At 40.8% G+C, this 16,790-nt stretch overlaps 1 protein-coding gene and 1 pseudogene across 1 annotated transcript in view; both read right to left on the bottom strand.

Moving 5' to 3' along the window:
- Positions 1 to 3,584: 3,584 nt before the first annotated feature.
- Positions 3,585 to 16,790, bottom strand: part of EFCAB6 (EF-hand calcium binding domain 6) — a 309,070-nt gene continuing 295,864 nt past the window's right edge. The window contains exons 30-32 of the mRNA XM_073621947.1: positions 9,895 to 10,079; positions 7,204 to 7,353; positions 3,585 to 4,578 (exon numbers count right to left, since the gene is read on the bottom strand). Coding sequence (XP_073478048.1) covers positions 4,456 to 4,578; positions 7,204 to 7,353; positions 9,895 to 10,079 — 458 coding nt within the window. The 3' untranslated portion in view covers positions 3,585 to 4,455. The remainder of the gene's footprint in view (positions 4,579 to 7,203; positions 7,354 to 9,894; positions 10,080 to 16,790) is intronic.
- Positions 14,282 to 14,401, bottom strand: LOC141135986 (5S ribosomal RNA; annotated as a pseudogene).

Genomic DNA, 16,790 nt, shown 5'->3' with positions numbered 1-16,790 from the left:
TATAATAAAATATTTTCAAAAATGTGAGGGGTGTACTCACTTTTGTAAAATACTAATATATATAAAGATATATTACACACACACACACATACATAAACACAGTGCCTTGAAAAAGTATTCATACCCCTTGAAATTTTCCACATTTTGTCATGTTACAACTAAATACGTAAATGTATTTTATTCGGATTTTATGTGATAGACCAACACAAAGTGGCACATAAATGTGAAGTGGAAGGAAAATGATAAATGGTTTTCAACATTTTTTACAAATACATATGTGAAAAGTATGGCGTGCATTTGTATTCAGCCCCCCTGAGTCAATACTTTGTAGAACCAGCTTTTGCTGCAATTACAGCTGCAGGCCTTTTTGGGTATGTCTCTACCAGCTTTGCACATTTAGAGAGTGACATTTTTGCCCATTTTTTTTGCAAAATAGCTCAAGCTCTGTCAGATTGGATGGAGAGCATCTGTGAACAGCAATTTTCAAGTCTTGCCACAGACTCTCAATTGGAGTTAGGTCTGGTCTTTGGGCCATTCTAACACATGAACACGCTTCGATCTAAACCATTCCATTGTAGCTCTGGCTGTATGTTTAGGGTCGTTGTCCTGCTGGAAGGTGAACCTCCGCCCCAGTCTCAAGTTTTTTGCAGACTCGTAACAGGTTTTCTTTTAAGATTGCCCTGTATTTGGCTCATCCATCTTCTCATCAACTCTGACCAGCTTCTCTGTCCCTGCTGAAGAAAAGCATTACCAAACATGATGCTGTCACCACCATGTTTCATGGTGGGGATGGTGTGTTCAGGGTGATGTGCAGTGTTAGTTTTCTGCCACACATAGCATTGTGATTTTAGGCCAAAATGTTCAATTTTGTTTTCATCTGAACAGAGGACCTTCTTCCACATGTTTGCTGTGTCCCCCACATGGCTTCTCGCAAACTGCAAATGGGACTTCTTATGGTTTTCTTTCAACAATGACTCTCTTCTTGCCACTCTTCCATAAAGGCCAGATTTGTGGAGTGCATGACTAATAGTTGTCCTGTGGACAGATTCTCCCACCTGAGCTGTGGATCTCTGCAGCTCCTCCAGAGTTACCATGGGCTTCTTGGCTGTTTCTCTGATTAATGCTCTCCTTGCCCGGCCTGTCAGTTTAGGTGGACAGTCATGTCTTCATAGGTTTGCAGTTGTGCCATAATCTTACCATTTTCGGATGATGGATTGAACAGTGCTCCGTGAGATGTTCAAAGCTTGGGATATTTTTTTATAACCTAACCCTGCTTTAAACTTCTCCAAAACTTTATCCCTGACCTGGTGTGTTCCCTGGCCTTCATGATGCTGTTTGTTCACTAGGGTTCTCTAACAAACCTCTGAGGGCTTTACAGAACAGCTGTATTTATACTGAGATTAAATTACACACAGATGGACTCTATTTACTAATATTTACTAATTAGGTGACTTGTGAATGCAATTGGTTCCACTAGATTTTAGTTAGCGGTATCAGAGTAAAGGGGGCTGAATACAAATGCATGCCACACTTTTCACATATTTATTTGTAAGAAATGTTGCAAACCATTTATCATTTTCCTTCCACTTCACAATTATGTGCCACTTTGTGTTGGTCTATCACAAAAAAATCCCAATAAAATACATTTACGTTTTTGGTTGTAACATGACAAAATGGGGAAAATTTCAAGGGGTATGAATACTTTTTCAAGGCTCTGTATGCACAAGGAAAGCAAAGATTTAGTAGGTCTGAAAAAAATATAATTATATACAATGTTCTTTTAATGGGCCTGAAATAAATGGACAAATAAATATTTATGCAAAAAGGACCATAAGGAAATGAACCTGTACCATAACACATTTTCTAAATGTCTGGTAGGGATGGCAGGGGAATAAAAATATTTGCAGTCCTCGGTTCAAATGACGAGCTTGAGAAACTCTTTGGATTACAGGATTGCTGATACCTGTATTTAGGCAAGTTAAAGATAATACTACAAGCCATATGATAATTTCTTGCTTCAACAACTTCAATTTCAAGTCCATTATTTCCTCTCATGCATGTAAATAAATTTTTGTGATTCCAGACAAATATGAAGCAGGTTTCAGAGTGTGATGCACGGCCTGTTTGGATCCTATTATATTGTAATGAAACATTCTGTAAGAAAAATGCTCCATTATAATGTGGAATTGTGAGGACAGAGGAACATTGTAGCAGATTCATTTAACAAAAGCAAATTTGTTTTATACACTGCCTTTCACTCTGTGGATGCACAGTGATTATATTTTATATTACATTATTGGCACTTATATTTTATTATCTGTTTATTGTTATGAAAAAAAAAAAATATTTTTATAATTTTGTAAAAAGCATATATTATTCACAAACACACTTTCACATGAAATAAAAACTAGAGCTGAGGAGAAATATTCTTTTTATTATTTTGTTAAAAAATCCACAAAAATAAATTATTGTGATTCATTTTAATCATTGTGCTTTTCAATGTTTCCATCATCAATATAACACTCAAAAAGGTTTAAACACATACATTTAAATTAAAAAAAATGTTCAGATTATTCTCCAATGGTATGGGCACATATGTTAAGGTTTTTTACACCAAATAATGTAGTAAAAGTGGAAATATACTTTCATTATAGCTGAACCAGAAGCAGATTTACTATATGGTCAATAGCACCACTGCACCTACCTATATGTCAAGAGTATGTGGACCCCCTACAAATGATTGAGTTCAGGTGTTTCCAGTGATGGGGACTGCTCAAGCATACACTATGATCAAAAGTTTGCAGACATCTGAACATCGCACCTGCTCATGTGGCCAAAAGTATTTGGACCTCCCTCCAAATAATTGAGTTCAGGTGTTTCCAGTGAAGGGTACTAGTAATGCTATAGCATGCAAGACAATTTAGGTGATTGTGCTTCTCCAACCTTGTAGCCACGGTTCGGGGAAGGTCCTTTTCTGTTGTAGCATGATCTGTGCCCCTGTATACACAGCTAGCTCCATTAAGTCATGATGAGTTTGATGTGGAGCCTGCACAAAGCCCTGACCTCAACCTTACTAAAAACCAGAATTCAGTTGTGAGTCAGGCCCTCTCATCCAACATTAGCAACTGACCTTACAAATGTTCTTTTGTTTGCATGGGCACAAATTTCCACAGAGACACCCTAAATCCTTCCCAGAAATGTGGAGGCTGTTACAGCCACAATGAGAGGGACCAACTCCATATTAAAACTCATGGTTTTGGAATGAGCTGTCCAACATCATACAACATACAAGGCCATTTTAGATGATTGTGACCTTCCAACCTTGTAGCCACAGTTTAGGGAAGGCCTTTTTCTGTTCCAGCATAACCATGCCCCTGTGCAACATAGCCAGCTCTATAAAGACATGGTTTGACCAGTTTGGTGTGGAGGAACTAAAGTGACCTACAGGAAGCCCTAACCTCAAACCTACTGAACTCCTTTGGGATAAATTGGAATGTCAACTGCGAGTCAAGTCTTTATATTAAGGCCCCCTAAATCTCCGAACATCAGGACTTCACCTGTCAGAAAGAGTAAAAACAGTGTGGATAAATCAGGTTCTCTTTTACTGTACACTGCTGTTAATATTACCGTGGGAGCTAGAGACAGTATAGGGATGATCACATCCATGTGGAGATTCTTCTCCATTATCTAATCAGCAGACTGGCTGATGGTAAGTGACCAAGCTGTATGGCTCTGCAGTGGAGAAAAGAACAGTCACCAGTGCAGCTATGCTGTCTGGCAGGTTGCCTAAGCCACATGACAGGCTGAACAGAATTACAAATATTTTGGTACTTAAGACAGATCACATATGTATCTTAAATGTGCAGTATATTTACTGTAGCTGTGTGCCTGGAGTTCAGCTTTAATAAAATGAAATGGAAAGGGAACCACCAGAGTTTACTTAGTTGCTAATTAAAAAAAAAAAAAAGAAAGAAAATATCTATAATAAATCTGAACGTTTAATGAAACCAGGAGATTTAATGAAGTTTATTTATACACACTATGTATAATTTTCCCATGGCGGATGACTAAAAATTACCATCATATATCCATTAATGAACTTGGAGCATTTTTATTTTCGCAATGTGTTGCAATGGAAACGTTTGTACTGGGAGAGTATACAATTTTTTTGCCATGAAGACATTCATCTTGAATTTGGAAACTTTAAAGAGCCCTAGTTATTTTTGTCTTATTAAAGTAATTAGGTTGATGAAAGCAGACACTCTTCATTAGAGTTTAACACAGAAGCTGCGCTCATTTTGCAGAACGTTATTTATCAGTCTGCAGTTTATGAGCTGTGGCCAATGTTAATGTAGTTTCACTGTCGTGTAAATATATTTATTCCTGTTTGAATCAAAGCATTAAAATCATAGGATGAATTACAAAACACCACTGTTGCAAAATCGTGTCACTTTCTTATCTCAGAAACTCACTGAGAAAGTCATTGTAAGAGACTTTGGATTTTAAATCTTTGTCAAAGAAACCCAGAATGTGGAAGAACTCTTCTTCGGAAAGGTTGATGCCAAATTTCCGTAGGACCTAAAAAAAAAAAATAATAATAATAAAAAAAAATAAATAAATACATATTTGTGAAGGTTCTTATTTATCCAGGTCATGGTATATAACTAGCAGTAGTTAGCCACATTCAGCTGGAACTGTTCTGTAAAGTTGAAGATGTGGAAGCAGGAGAACCTAGGAGAAGGACTTAAAGCAGACCTTTCCACCCAGAACACTAAAAAGCTCAGTTGCATGCAGCTCTGCATTCTCAGTAATAAACATTGTATATTCTTATTTCAAAATACTGTCTTTGAGGCTGGAGTTCACACTATGTGCGGCCATGGGGCACAGCAGGGGGTCCGGTGCTTCTCCGTTCACCATTTCAGGTCAGAATTTTTGGCTGAATTCGGGCCTGAAAACGGAGCCAAGGGACGCATAGGACTCTTCTGCTGTGCGCCCTGCGACCGCGCCGAAAGTGTGTGAACCAGCTCTATTGAGAGCCAGTCACACTCTCCTGTCATGCAAATTGGATACGGGGAAAGACACATCCAAGTCGCAATAGTGTGACCCCAGCCTTAAAGTTGTTGTAAAGGCAGAAGGTTTTTTTTTCTTAATGCATTCTATGCATTAAGATGAAAAGCCTTCTGTGTGTAGAAGCCTCCCTCAGCCCCCCAATACTTACCTAAGCCCCATCTCTGTCCAGCGATGTCCACGAGTGCCCCAGCCATTCAGGATTCTCCCTCCGATTGGCTGAGACACAGCAGCGGAGCCACTGGTACCCGCGGCTGTCAATCAAAGTCAGCCAATCAGGAGAGAGGGGCTGGGCCGAATGGCAGCTCCGTGTCTGAATGGACACACGGAGCTGCAGCTCGGCTCGGGTGCCCCCATAGCAAGCTGCTTGCTGTGGGGGCACTCAATAGGAGGGAGGGGCCAGGAGCAGTGAAGAGGGACCCGAGAAGAGATCCAGGCAGGCTGTCCTGTGCAAAACCACAGCAACAGAGGAGGTAAGTATGACATGTTTGTTATTTTAATTTTTTTTTTAAAACGAGACTTTACAATCACTTTGAGTAAACATTCTATTACATTTTCTGCTCTTCTGCCTCTCTTGAGGCACTGGTGAAAAAGCCAGTGCCTTCCAACTGCCTCCTGGATAGGCTACATTACCAGAGCCCTCTAAGAAATTCTTCTCTCTCTTATCTATTAGATAACTCAATTTTTTGTATTAATTCAGCACAAACCCTGTCAGATCTCATGAAGTGCACGTGCAAGATTTGGCACAGACCTTATCGGTGTGTCTGCTCAGAAAAGGAGAATGAAAAAAGGCCACTGATGACATAAAAATGTAAAATGGCAGAGTGGGGTTTTCAGCGTAGGATTAATGGAGCATGATTCATGGGATTTTGAAAACTAAAAACAAATGAGGCAACTATCTATTCAATCTTTATTTGTTTCCAAGATAATGTTTATTAATGCTGGTGATAAGTTTATAAAAGTGTATGTTTGGGAAGAAGGGGTTCCATTTTAACTACAATGATTCTGCTGTGAACTTTGACAGTGAATTTCTTCTGTGCCTGCAGCTACATAAATCAGTAAGGTCTTGTTAAAACTAATTTAAAGTGATTGTAATTTTTTTATTTTTCTTTAACCACTTCAATACAGGGTACTTTCACCCCCTTCCTGCCCAGGCCAATTTTCAGCTTTCAGCGCTATACCACTTTGAATGACAATTGCGCGGTCATGCAACTCTGTACCCAAACAACATTTTTAGCATTTTTTTTAGCTTTCTTTTGGTGGTATTTAATCACCACTGGGTTTTTAATTTTTTTGCTAAATAAATGAAATAAGATAGAAAATGTTTTTTAAAAAAGGTTTTTCTTAGTTTCTGTTATAGAATTTTGTAAATTAATTTTTCTCATTTGCTGATGGCACTGATAGGTGGCACTGAAAATGTGACACTGATGGGCACGTATAAGTGGCACTAATGGGCAGCATTTATGGACACTGATAGGCGGAAATGATGGGCACTGATGGGTGACAATGATAGGCAGAACTAATGGGCACTGATGGGTACTGATTGGCATCACTGGTGGGTACTGGCTGATGGGGCTGCACTGATAAACATTGCCCTGATTATCAGTGCAGATCCCACCTGTGAGGAAAGCCGCTTATCAGCGTTCCTCTCCTCACGTTTTGTTAGAGTGAGCAGAGGAAAGCCGATAACCTATCCCCTCCTTCCTTGGCTACTGCTGCTGTGTCTGAGCCAGTGAGGAGAGCGTAAGCGAGAGAACAGCGATGCTGCTCTTGTGTACAGTGTTGGATTGACATTGGGCTCAGGTACTTTAAGGGGGGGCTGATGCTGCACACAGAAGTTTTTATCTTAATGTATAGAATGCATTAAGGTTAAAAAAAAAACTTCTGCCTTTAGAACTACCTAAAGTATTCAAATGTCTATAGCCTGGCCACAGGTTCAATTAAAAGGCAGAAAACTGGGCCAGTACAATTAACAGTAAAGTACATGAAAAAAAATGCAAAAACATGTACTAAGAAAATGTATGGTTGATTTCTCTGTCTTAGCTGGGGTTCTCTTTTAGACACAATTTCAGGAACATGCAGGAATGCACACATGCATATGTACCAAGGAACAGAATAGGAAAAAACTCACTGTACCTGTTTAAAATCTGGAATGCTTATATACCCTGTTCTTGCATCATCATAAGACTGAAAGGCCCTCCTCATTGGTCTCCAGCAATCCACTATCTTTGGCTGGATTCTGAGTATGGCATCCGTAAATAAGGCACCATGCAATCCCGTGCTCATCTAACAGGCAATAAAATACAGAAAATAATAATACAAAAAATACAGTCTGTTTGTAACATGGTCCATAATAAATGAGATTATATCTGTTTAGAGGAAGGCAACATCACGAACATCCCCAAAAGGTGGGGCATAAGGCACAAACAGGATGTGGTACCTACAGAAAATAATCCCAAATATCTGGCCTGGATGATGACTCAAGGGGTCTTTTCAGCACGTGGCCTAAGCTGATTTGACAGATGTGTAGGACAACTGATTATATATGTACATGTATATGTACAACCAAAACTTTTTTTTTTTATAATTCTTGCAGTTTTGACTGAGTACAGAAGGGTTACAACCCCTTCAGTTTTTTCTTGCTTAAAATATACAAGCAGGGTGGATATAAATCAATGATTTTTTTTAATTTAAATCGATTTTTTAGATTTTTATTAAATGTATTTTAATAAATTGCTTTTGGAGTAAAAATATACAGATAGTTTTCTATTTAAGATACATTAATAATTTAGTTTATTCAGCATGAAATGGAACTTAGTTATGTAGCATGAGGCTGTATATTCTTCAATATTAAAATTTTTGTTTTGGTAAACTAATTTAATGAATCCAAGCTCTGCAAGCTGAGATAACATGCGATGCATTTATGCATTCACACAATTTCACAGTATCCAAGAGATAAAACAAAATTCAGGAATATTACTTTATCCCATTGTTTTGCAAATCTTTGTACACTACAAACTGTATGATTGAATCGGTTCTGTTATCGCTGTTTTACTAACCTGACAGTTTATTATGCTAAACAGGAAAACTTCATTTTGTTTGCAAATATTAACGATTCTAACTACCAGCAAGAATGAGTCCTTACACTTAAAGAGCACCTGTCATTTCAGATCCATCATGGCAGCGCCTGTAAGTGGACATCCACTCACCTGCTGCCGCCACGTCCCTCACCTTATTGTGTCACTGCCGCGTCACCCGCCGTCCCATTAAAGTAAATAGGACTGTCGGCGAGTCCACAGCGGGTCAGAGGAGGAGCCGCTGCGGGACAGAGATGGCAGTTGCTCTTTAAAAATTATTATTTAAATCGAGTTGATTTAAATCAAGCCTTTTTACTAGTGATTTAAATCATGATTTAAATCAAATCCACCCTGCATACAAGGGAGCCAAACTAAATGGTGAAGGATTCCCAATTGCTTTTTTTTATTCATCATATGATCAAATAAATTATCCAACATATTTCAGGGATTCACAAACAACCCCCTTCATCAGGGCAATTTAACAAGGCTTATATGGACTTTGTAAATTGAATAACTAGATAAAGCTTTAGTTTGCCGGTAAATGGCAGGAATAAGTTTGCAGCATATGTCAGTATAAGTTGGACAATGAAACACCTTTTTTTGGATATGCACTTTAAAGCTGAACTCCTGGCTAAACAAATATTGCCTAAATACAAGAGGCTTATGCATTGTTAGTTGAATCTTGCTGTGCTTTGTGTATTTTTTCCAGATCTGTGCAGTAATCTAGAGTGAAAATATACCTCTGTGCAGGAGCTTTCTGTAATAAAGGCCGAACACTTCTGTCCTCTCTTCTTGTACAGGGTGACTTGTCTTGTCTCTGCCTCTTTCTTCTAGTTTTCTATAGGCAACCATTAGTGGGTGGTCCTGCTGGCCCCCTCCCACAGCTCTGCTCTCTACATGGCACTTTGATGATACCACTGCTACTTTTATAAGGTATTAACTTGGTTTGCAAAGGTATCTGGTGAACAGAAAATAAATGTATACCCCTTGTGGCTAATGAGGAATATATCTAAATGAAAGATTCTGTAACTGGGGTTCATTTTAAATGAATGTCCAAAAGCAAATCACAAAATAATGACATTCCATGTGGAGGGTTATCATTCTCCGCAGACAATCGTTAATGAGAAATGCTATTAATATGAACAATTATGGTGAGCTGTGATGTCACTTTGACTGTTGCTTAGATTTTACTAAATCACGAGCACATATGATCAGAATAGTGAAAGATTCCCTGAAGAATTGTTCAAATGTTACATAGAGATTGTTTGCATTTTTAAAGAGTTGTTAGATTTTTTACACTTGTGTAGGTTAGCCGAATGTTTGAAACAATGGGATTTTTATAACAGCTTACCTGTAAAATCCTTTTCTTGGAGTACATCATGGGACACAGAGGTCCCTCCCCTCTTTTGGGATTTAAGTATATTGCTTTATTACAAAAACTGATGTGCTCCTGGAAGGAGGAGGGGTTATATAGGGAGTAAACTTCCTTTATTGGGTATACCAGTGTCCATCACCTGAAGGTGGCCTATAACCCATTAAATAAATACTTAAGGATCTGTGTCCCATGATGTACGATAAAGAAAGCATTTTTTTGTGTCTTGTCTATGGCTAGCTTTAGTGTAACTATGACAGTTGGCTCCAGGTTGTAGGTATTAAAATAAAAGGTCAAATATCAGAAGCATGCAAAACATGAAGCTTTGTTCCTTTTTTTTGTACAGAAAAAAAAATTAAAACAAATCACAAAACATACCGGGATCCTTGGCTTTTGCAGTTTTACCCTCTGCAAGAGAGCTGGTCCTTGCTTCTTTGGTCCAAGGGTGACATTACGCAGGAAGTCTGTGTATGACAAATTTCCGTTGTTTCTTAAATCATATTTTAGAGTTAACTGCTCCAGTTCTTGCTTCATCAGATCCATGTTAAATCTTTTCATGACATCTGAAATAACAACATACCAATAGACAGGCTCAGGAGATACTTGTTACTAGCGATGTCCCATTTTAGTCAGAACCTGCGGGAAGCTGACACATGATAGCAACCACGGGTTTAATCAGCTGTGGCCATTGAAATCCCCGCAGTCACACCTAACAAGGAGATGGGGATTCTGGCTCTGGCTGATATTATTATTATACAGTATTTATATAGCGCCAACAGTTTATGCAGTGCTTTACAACTTGAGGTAGACAAGTACAAATAAAATACACTTTAATACAGTAGGAATCAGAGGGCCCTGCTCCTTAGAGCTCACAATCTAAGAGGGAAGGTCAAGAGGTAGTAACTGTGGGGATGTGGTGATGGAGAAATTAAATGTACAGTTGTTAGGTGGGGGCCAGATAGGCTTCTCTGAAGAGATGAGTTTTCAGGGATTGTCTGAAAGTGGACAAAGTAGGAGGAAGTTGGACAGATTGGGGTAGAGTATTCCAGAGGACGGAAGAGGCTCTGGAGAAGTCCTGAAGGCGAGCATGGGATGACGTGACAAGGGAGTTAGAGAGCAGGAGGTCTTGGGAGGAGCGAAGAGAACAATTAGTTTGGTATTTTGAGACTAGGTTAGTGATGTAGCTGGTGGCCATATTGTGGATGGCTTTGTAAGTTATTGTTAGTATCTTGAATTAAATTAGTTGGTTGAGTGGCAGTCAATGGAGGCAATGGCAGAGGGGTATAGCAGACATTGAGCGGTTTGTAATGTGGATGAGCCTGAAAGCAGCATTCATGATCGACTGAAGTGGGGATAACCTATTTAGAGGTAAGCCAATGAGGAGGGAGTTGCAGTAGTCAAGGCGAGAGATGACCAGGGAGTGGATTAGAAGCTTTGCAGTGACATTGGTCAGGAAGGGGCGTATCTTGGAGATGTTGCAGAGATTAAGACGGCCAATTTTGGATACCGCTAGAATGTGGGGCCGAAAGGTTAGTCTGGAGTCCAGGATTACACCTAGGAAATTGGCTTGGGGGGACAAGTTGATAGTTGAGCCGTTGATATTGACAGAGAAATCAGGGGGAGTGGCACGTGGGGGAGGAAATATCATGAGCTCGGTTTTGGATAGGTTGAGTTTGAGGAAGTGATGTGACATCCAGGCTGATACGTCTGATGTTATTGAAATATGGCCACATGGTCATATTTGAACACTGTCATTGACCATATATGGCCATGCAGCCATAATATTGGGTCAATGATGTCATCAGCATCCCTGTCTATTTGGTATGTCCGACTGGTGAGCAGAAAATGTAATAGGTGCAGCTGATTAGGCTGATGGCCTACTACCATGTGACAGCTTCTTGCTGGTTCAAGCTGATCCTTAGCTCTTCACTACTCATTATATATTAGATTAAATATAGCAGTGCATCACCATAACATTACCACCTCCTTGCTTTGTGCACTGGTCCAAATCATTTGGTGGAGGAGGGATTATGGTGTGGGGTTGTTTTTCAGGGGTTGGGCTTGGCCCCTTAGTTCCAGTGAAGGGAACTCTTAAAGTGGTTGTTAAGCCACTATCTCGTCTGTATATCATCCCCTCTGTCAGATAAAAAGCTGCATCCTAGTGCATGTGCTTTATGAAAAAAAAAAGAAAGAAAACGATTTCTACTGTTTTAACAGCATCTCCCAGCGATAAGATGATGCCAGGCTGTCGGCTCTCCCCGTGTGATATCTCCAGTGGACGGCGCCAAGATTCTCCTGCTGACGTCAGCCAGGAAGGAGGGGAGGAGAGAAGCGGAGAGCCTGGAGTCATATGATCGACGTGAGACGCTGTTAAAACAGGTAGAAATAGTTTTTGTTTTTTTTATAAAGCATAGGCACTAGGACTCAGTTTTTTATGTGACAGAGGGGATGATAATAGGATTTTTATAACAGCTTACCTGTAAAATCCTTTTCTTTTGAAGTACATCATGGAACACAGAGCCATAGTAATTACGATGTGGTTATAGTCTACCTTTAGGTGCTGGACAATGGCACACCCTAAACAGGAAGTTGCCTCCCTATATAACCCCTCCCACTACTGAGAGTATCTCAGTTTTGTAGCAAAGCAATACACGTGTATACTAGAAAGAGGGGTGGGACCTCTGTGTCCCGTGATGTACTTCAAAAGAAAAGGATTTTACAGGTAAGCTGTTATAAAAATCCTATTTTCTTTAATCTTACATCACGGGACACAGAGCCATGGTAATTACTATTTGGGATGTCCCAGAACCATGACAACTGAGGGGAGGGAGACACAACCAAAGTAGGGCACCTTGAGATCAGAGGATTTATACTGCTGCCTACAGTACACTGCGCCCAAAGGCGACATCCTCATGTCTTTTTACATCCACCAGATAGAATCTGGTAAATGTATAGATTGAAGACCAAGTTGCGGCCTTGCAGAAATGAGCCCTGGAGGATTGGTGATGCACTGCCCACGAAGCACTAACAGCCCTAGAGGAGTGCGCTTTGATTTGAGAGGGTAGAACTACCTCTTTAAACCATAAGCTTGAACGATTACTTGTTGAATCCATTTAGAAACCATAGATTTCAATGCTGCCTGTCCTCTTTTAGGACCTTCAGGCAACACAAAAAAACATCCATTTTCCGAATCTGAGCAGTCGCCTTTAAGTAGACTTTGACTGCTCTCACCATATCAAGAGAATGTAGTGATTTTTCTTCCATAGAACACGGTTCTGGAAAAATGATGGTAGAACAATATCCTGGTTTAGATAAAAACCTGATATTACCTTTGGTAAAAAGTTAGGATGAGGACGCAATACTACCTTATCCTTGTGAACAATAAAAATATGGCTCTTTACAAGAAAGAGCAGCCAATTCTGATACCCTTCTTGCAGAAGATATGGTTACCAGAAAAAATAGTTTCCTTGTCAAAAAAGGACCAAGGGAATATGTCATATCTGCCCAAAAAAAAAAAAAAGGCTGTTTTGTAATGCCGACAAAACTAAATTCAAGTCCCCAGTGTTCAGGGGTTACCTAACCAGAGATTAAGCCGTGTTACCCCCTGAATACAGTTACGAACCAAAGAATGTGAAGCAAGTGGTCATTGAAATAATACAGATAAGACTAAGACCTGTTCTTAGAAAGCACTCAAGGCCAGCCTTATTTCTCACCCCATCTGCAGAAAGTCAAGGATGCTACCTTTGACCTATTTCCTGGGGTGCAACTCCTGGTTTCACACCAGGAGACATACGTTTCCCAGACTCGATAATATATCATTATGGAGGCCGGCTCCCTTGCATTAACCAAGGTAGAAACTACTGAACCTGACAGCCCATGCTTCTTCAGAGTGTGGGTCTCAATAGCCAGACCGTTAAATTTAGTGTTTGTAAAGTAGAATGGAACACCGGACCTTGTGAGAGAAGGTCTGGCCGTGATGGTAGGGTCCATGGGTCCCCTACTGCCATCTTTACAATCTCTGCATACCAAGATTTCCTAGGCCCCGCTGGGGGCCACAAGAATCAACAACTTCCCTTCCTGCTTGATCCTGAGAAGAAGTCATGGACGCAGGCAGAATAGGAGGGAATGCATAAATCAGTGAGAACCGATTCCACGGGAATAGCAAGGCATCTGTTCCGCATGCTAGCGGATTCTTTGTTCTTGACACAAAGTTGTCGATTTCTTTGTTGAACCTGGATGCAAACTGATCTATGTCTGGGATCCCCATTTTTGACATATTGACAGGAAGATATTGGGGTGAAGGAACCATTCTCCCGGGAACAAATGCTGGCGACTCTAGTAGTCCGCATGCCAATTTTCTATCCCTAGAATGAAGACTGCCGATAGGCAAAGTACATTGTTTTCTGCACAAGATAGGATGTGATTCACCTTTCTCTGGGTCGCACAACTTCTTGTACCCCCTTGGTGATTAATATAGGCCATTGCTGTGGCATTGTCGGATTGAATCCTGGCAGGACAATACCGTAAACTGAACGTTCAGGCCCTCAGGACCAAGAGCTCTGCCTGAAATTGTAAAATGTTAATGGGCAAGGCCATTTCTGATCTGGGCCACTTCTTTTGGACAGTTGCCTCTTCCAGGACGGTTCTCCAACCTAAATAAAAAAGGTTGGCATGTGTTGTTGCCACTTCCCAGGTAACTGAAGGAAGTATTTTCCCCCTAGTAGATTTTTGGATATTAACCATAAACTGCGGCTCCGGCGCACCCAGCCTACAGCACCTGGTATTTCCAGGTGGTCTCTCATCTGGGTACTAAGCCAGGCCCGACCCTGGTTAGCCTCCAAGATCAGATGAGATCGGGCGATATCAGGGTGATGTGACCGTAGGCTTTGGAGTCAGACACATTGGGAATGTAGAGCTTGAACCCTTTGTTCCAAGCCGATAGGATACTGTTTTGCAGCAGTTTTAAATGAAACCAAAAACCTCATGCAAAGTTGAATAGAAGAAATTCATCTTGCTTCGACCACTTAAATCAGTTCCTTTATGGCGCTGATATTTGCCTGGGGTAAGAATACCCTTTTCTGGGTGTACCTATGATCGGACCCAAGTATTTTAGCCTTCTTCATGGTTTTAAAGAAGATTTCTCCTAGGTTGAGAACATTCCAGGTAGTTGAATGTGGTAACCATACTTTGGTCTAAGCGGGCTGGTCTATCAAGAACAGCTCGACTAGGTAAACCATAATCGTTATACCTTGGGCCCCTAATCTGGCTAGAGGAGGGGCCAGAACCTTTGTAAATACTCAAGGTCTAGTAGCTGGACCGGAAAGCAGAGCTACACACTGAAAATGAAGATTTTCCACATTGAAAAGTAGATAATACTAGTGAGCGAGGAAATAGGCATATGGAGGTATGCATCTTTGATGTCGATAGACGCCAGAAGTTCTCCTCCTTGTAGGATGGAGATAACAGATTTGGATTGACTCTATACGAAAAAAGAGTGGTTATATTCAGGAATTGAATTTAGATTTTTGAGATCCAGAATGTCCATTCGGATTTGGCACCGTGAAAAAAAGAGGTCGATTGAGAAGTCCCCCATTCGTCTCAACATTCTTCCTGCCAGATCCTTGAGAACTGCAGAAGAATTCCCCCTATTCGACTGAACCTGACAGTGGAAGCCACCGTGACTGCCTGGAGGCTGATGCCTCTGGCACAGGAGAAGTTTTAAAATGAAAATACATTTACTCCTTTTCTTAAATGGCAAAAGGGGTGTGTTCCACTAGAATTTCTTTGGATGTATTATCCAAAACATCCCCAAATAGCTGTTTCACCGCAAAAAAGAAGACTAGCCAGGAGCTTCTTACAAGGCGCTTAGCAAAGGGCGCAAGGCCTGAAGGATAGAATCTCTCATAGCAACTCTTGCAAACATAAAGCTGCCTCCTGGGCCTGCAGAGCAAGATAACCTTGAACACCTGTTTAAACTGGTCTCTCAATGATTAAGCAATTAATGTCAGCGGAGGCTGAGACACTCAATCTGCCAGAGAAAAAAAGTGTTTTGTTTTCTTTTTCCTTCAATAGGAATTCCACCTTTTTATCCGTTGGATCCCTAAGCATTTTAGCATTGTCTGCCGGACAAGTCAAACTTATTCACAGAGGATATAGCAGCATTAATTGCTAGTATACCCTACTTAGTGAATTTCCTCCACCATAGGATAAAGTGTGAAAACTTTTTAGGAGGGAAAAAAATGCTTATCTGGTTGATCCTCTCAGATACAAAAAAGCTATTCCAGCAATGAAAGGACAGGAAAAGGCATGCACAGCTTGAGGAGGCTTTAGTGAACCCAAACACTCAGTTAAGAGTACATAAATGTGGAGCAAGCATTCAGCAAGAAAATGCACCATCAATATTAAGATTGGAACAGCTGATTCTCCCGCATTTGACACCTCAGAAGAGGAGTCATCAGCCTCACCACGGTCCCCTGAGGGAATTTGTCTTCTCCTGCCCCTAGTTCCTCAGTTTGAGGGTCCTGGGTAATGGAAGAGAACCTGTCGCATTTTGACCCACACTGGGATGCGATTAACGTCGCTAAACTTTTTTTTTTTAATCATAAAATAAACAGGGGCTGCAGTGTTAAAAACAGTTGCAGACATTTCATGGCCCTGATGCTCACTCTAACCAGCCACCCCCTCTCAATGCCATTTGTAAAGATAAGTAGGCTTTCCAGAGCTTGAGGGAGATCCTTTTAGCTCTTTTTTGGGGGTCTTTCAACCCCCCCCCTTCTGACCATAGCCCGATGCACAAAGCAGAGGTACTACCAGAAGAAATCGCATCCACTGCTTGAGCAATAGTCCAGCCCTGCCGCTGCTATTAATGCTCAGCCTGACGCAAATAGTAAATGTGTCAAATAGGAAATGCCTGTGTCACCAAAACCTCTTTCATGCTCTTCTTTGCTCTAATGTCTCTCTGACAATTTTGCAGCCAGCATAGAGTTTTTTCTTTTTTTTAAAAAAAACACACTCCCGCGTTGGAGGACGCCAACGCCATGCTGAGCCCCGCCCCCACCGTCGCATCGCGCCCCCTTCCTTTCTTTTTAAAAAAAAAGAGTTTTCCCGCGCAAGTACGGGATTGGCTGAGTGAGGGAGGGATGGCGTGGAGGAGAACTGGAAGCCGCTGCCGCGTAGGGGCGATGAAAGAAAACGGCATTGCCAATCGTTTTTAGTTCTACCTTATACTCAGCCTGTTGAAGAGAGGAAGAGTTCAGCTCAGGTGGGGGTGTCTG

The sequence above is a fragment of the Aquarana catesbeiana genome, linkage group LG03 (genome assembly GCF_042186555.1).
Source record: "Aquarana catesbeiana isolate 2022-GZ linkage group LG03, ASM4218655v1, whole genome shotgun sequence".
NCBI lineage: Eukaryota > Metazoa > Chordata > Amphibia > Anura > Ranidae > Aquarana > Aquarana catesbeiana.
This window is presented reverse-complemented; position numbering and strand designations above follow the sequence as displayed.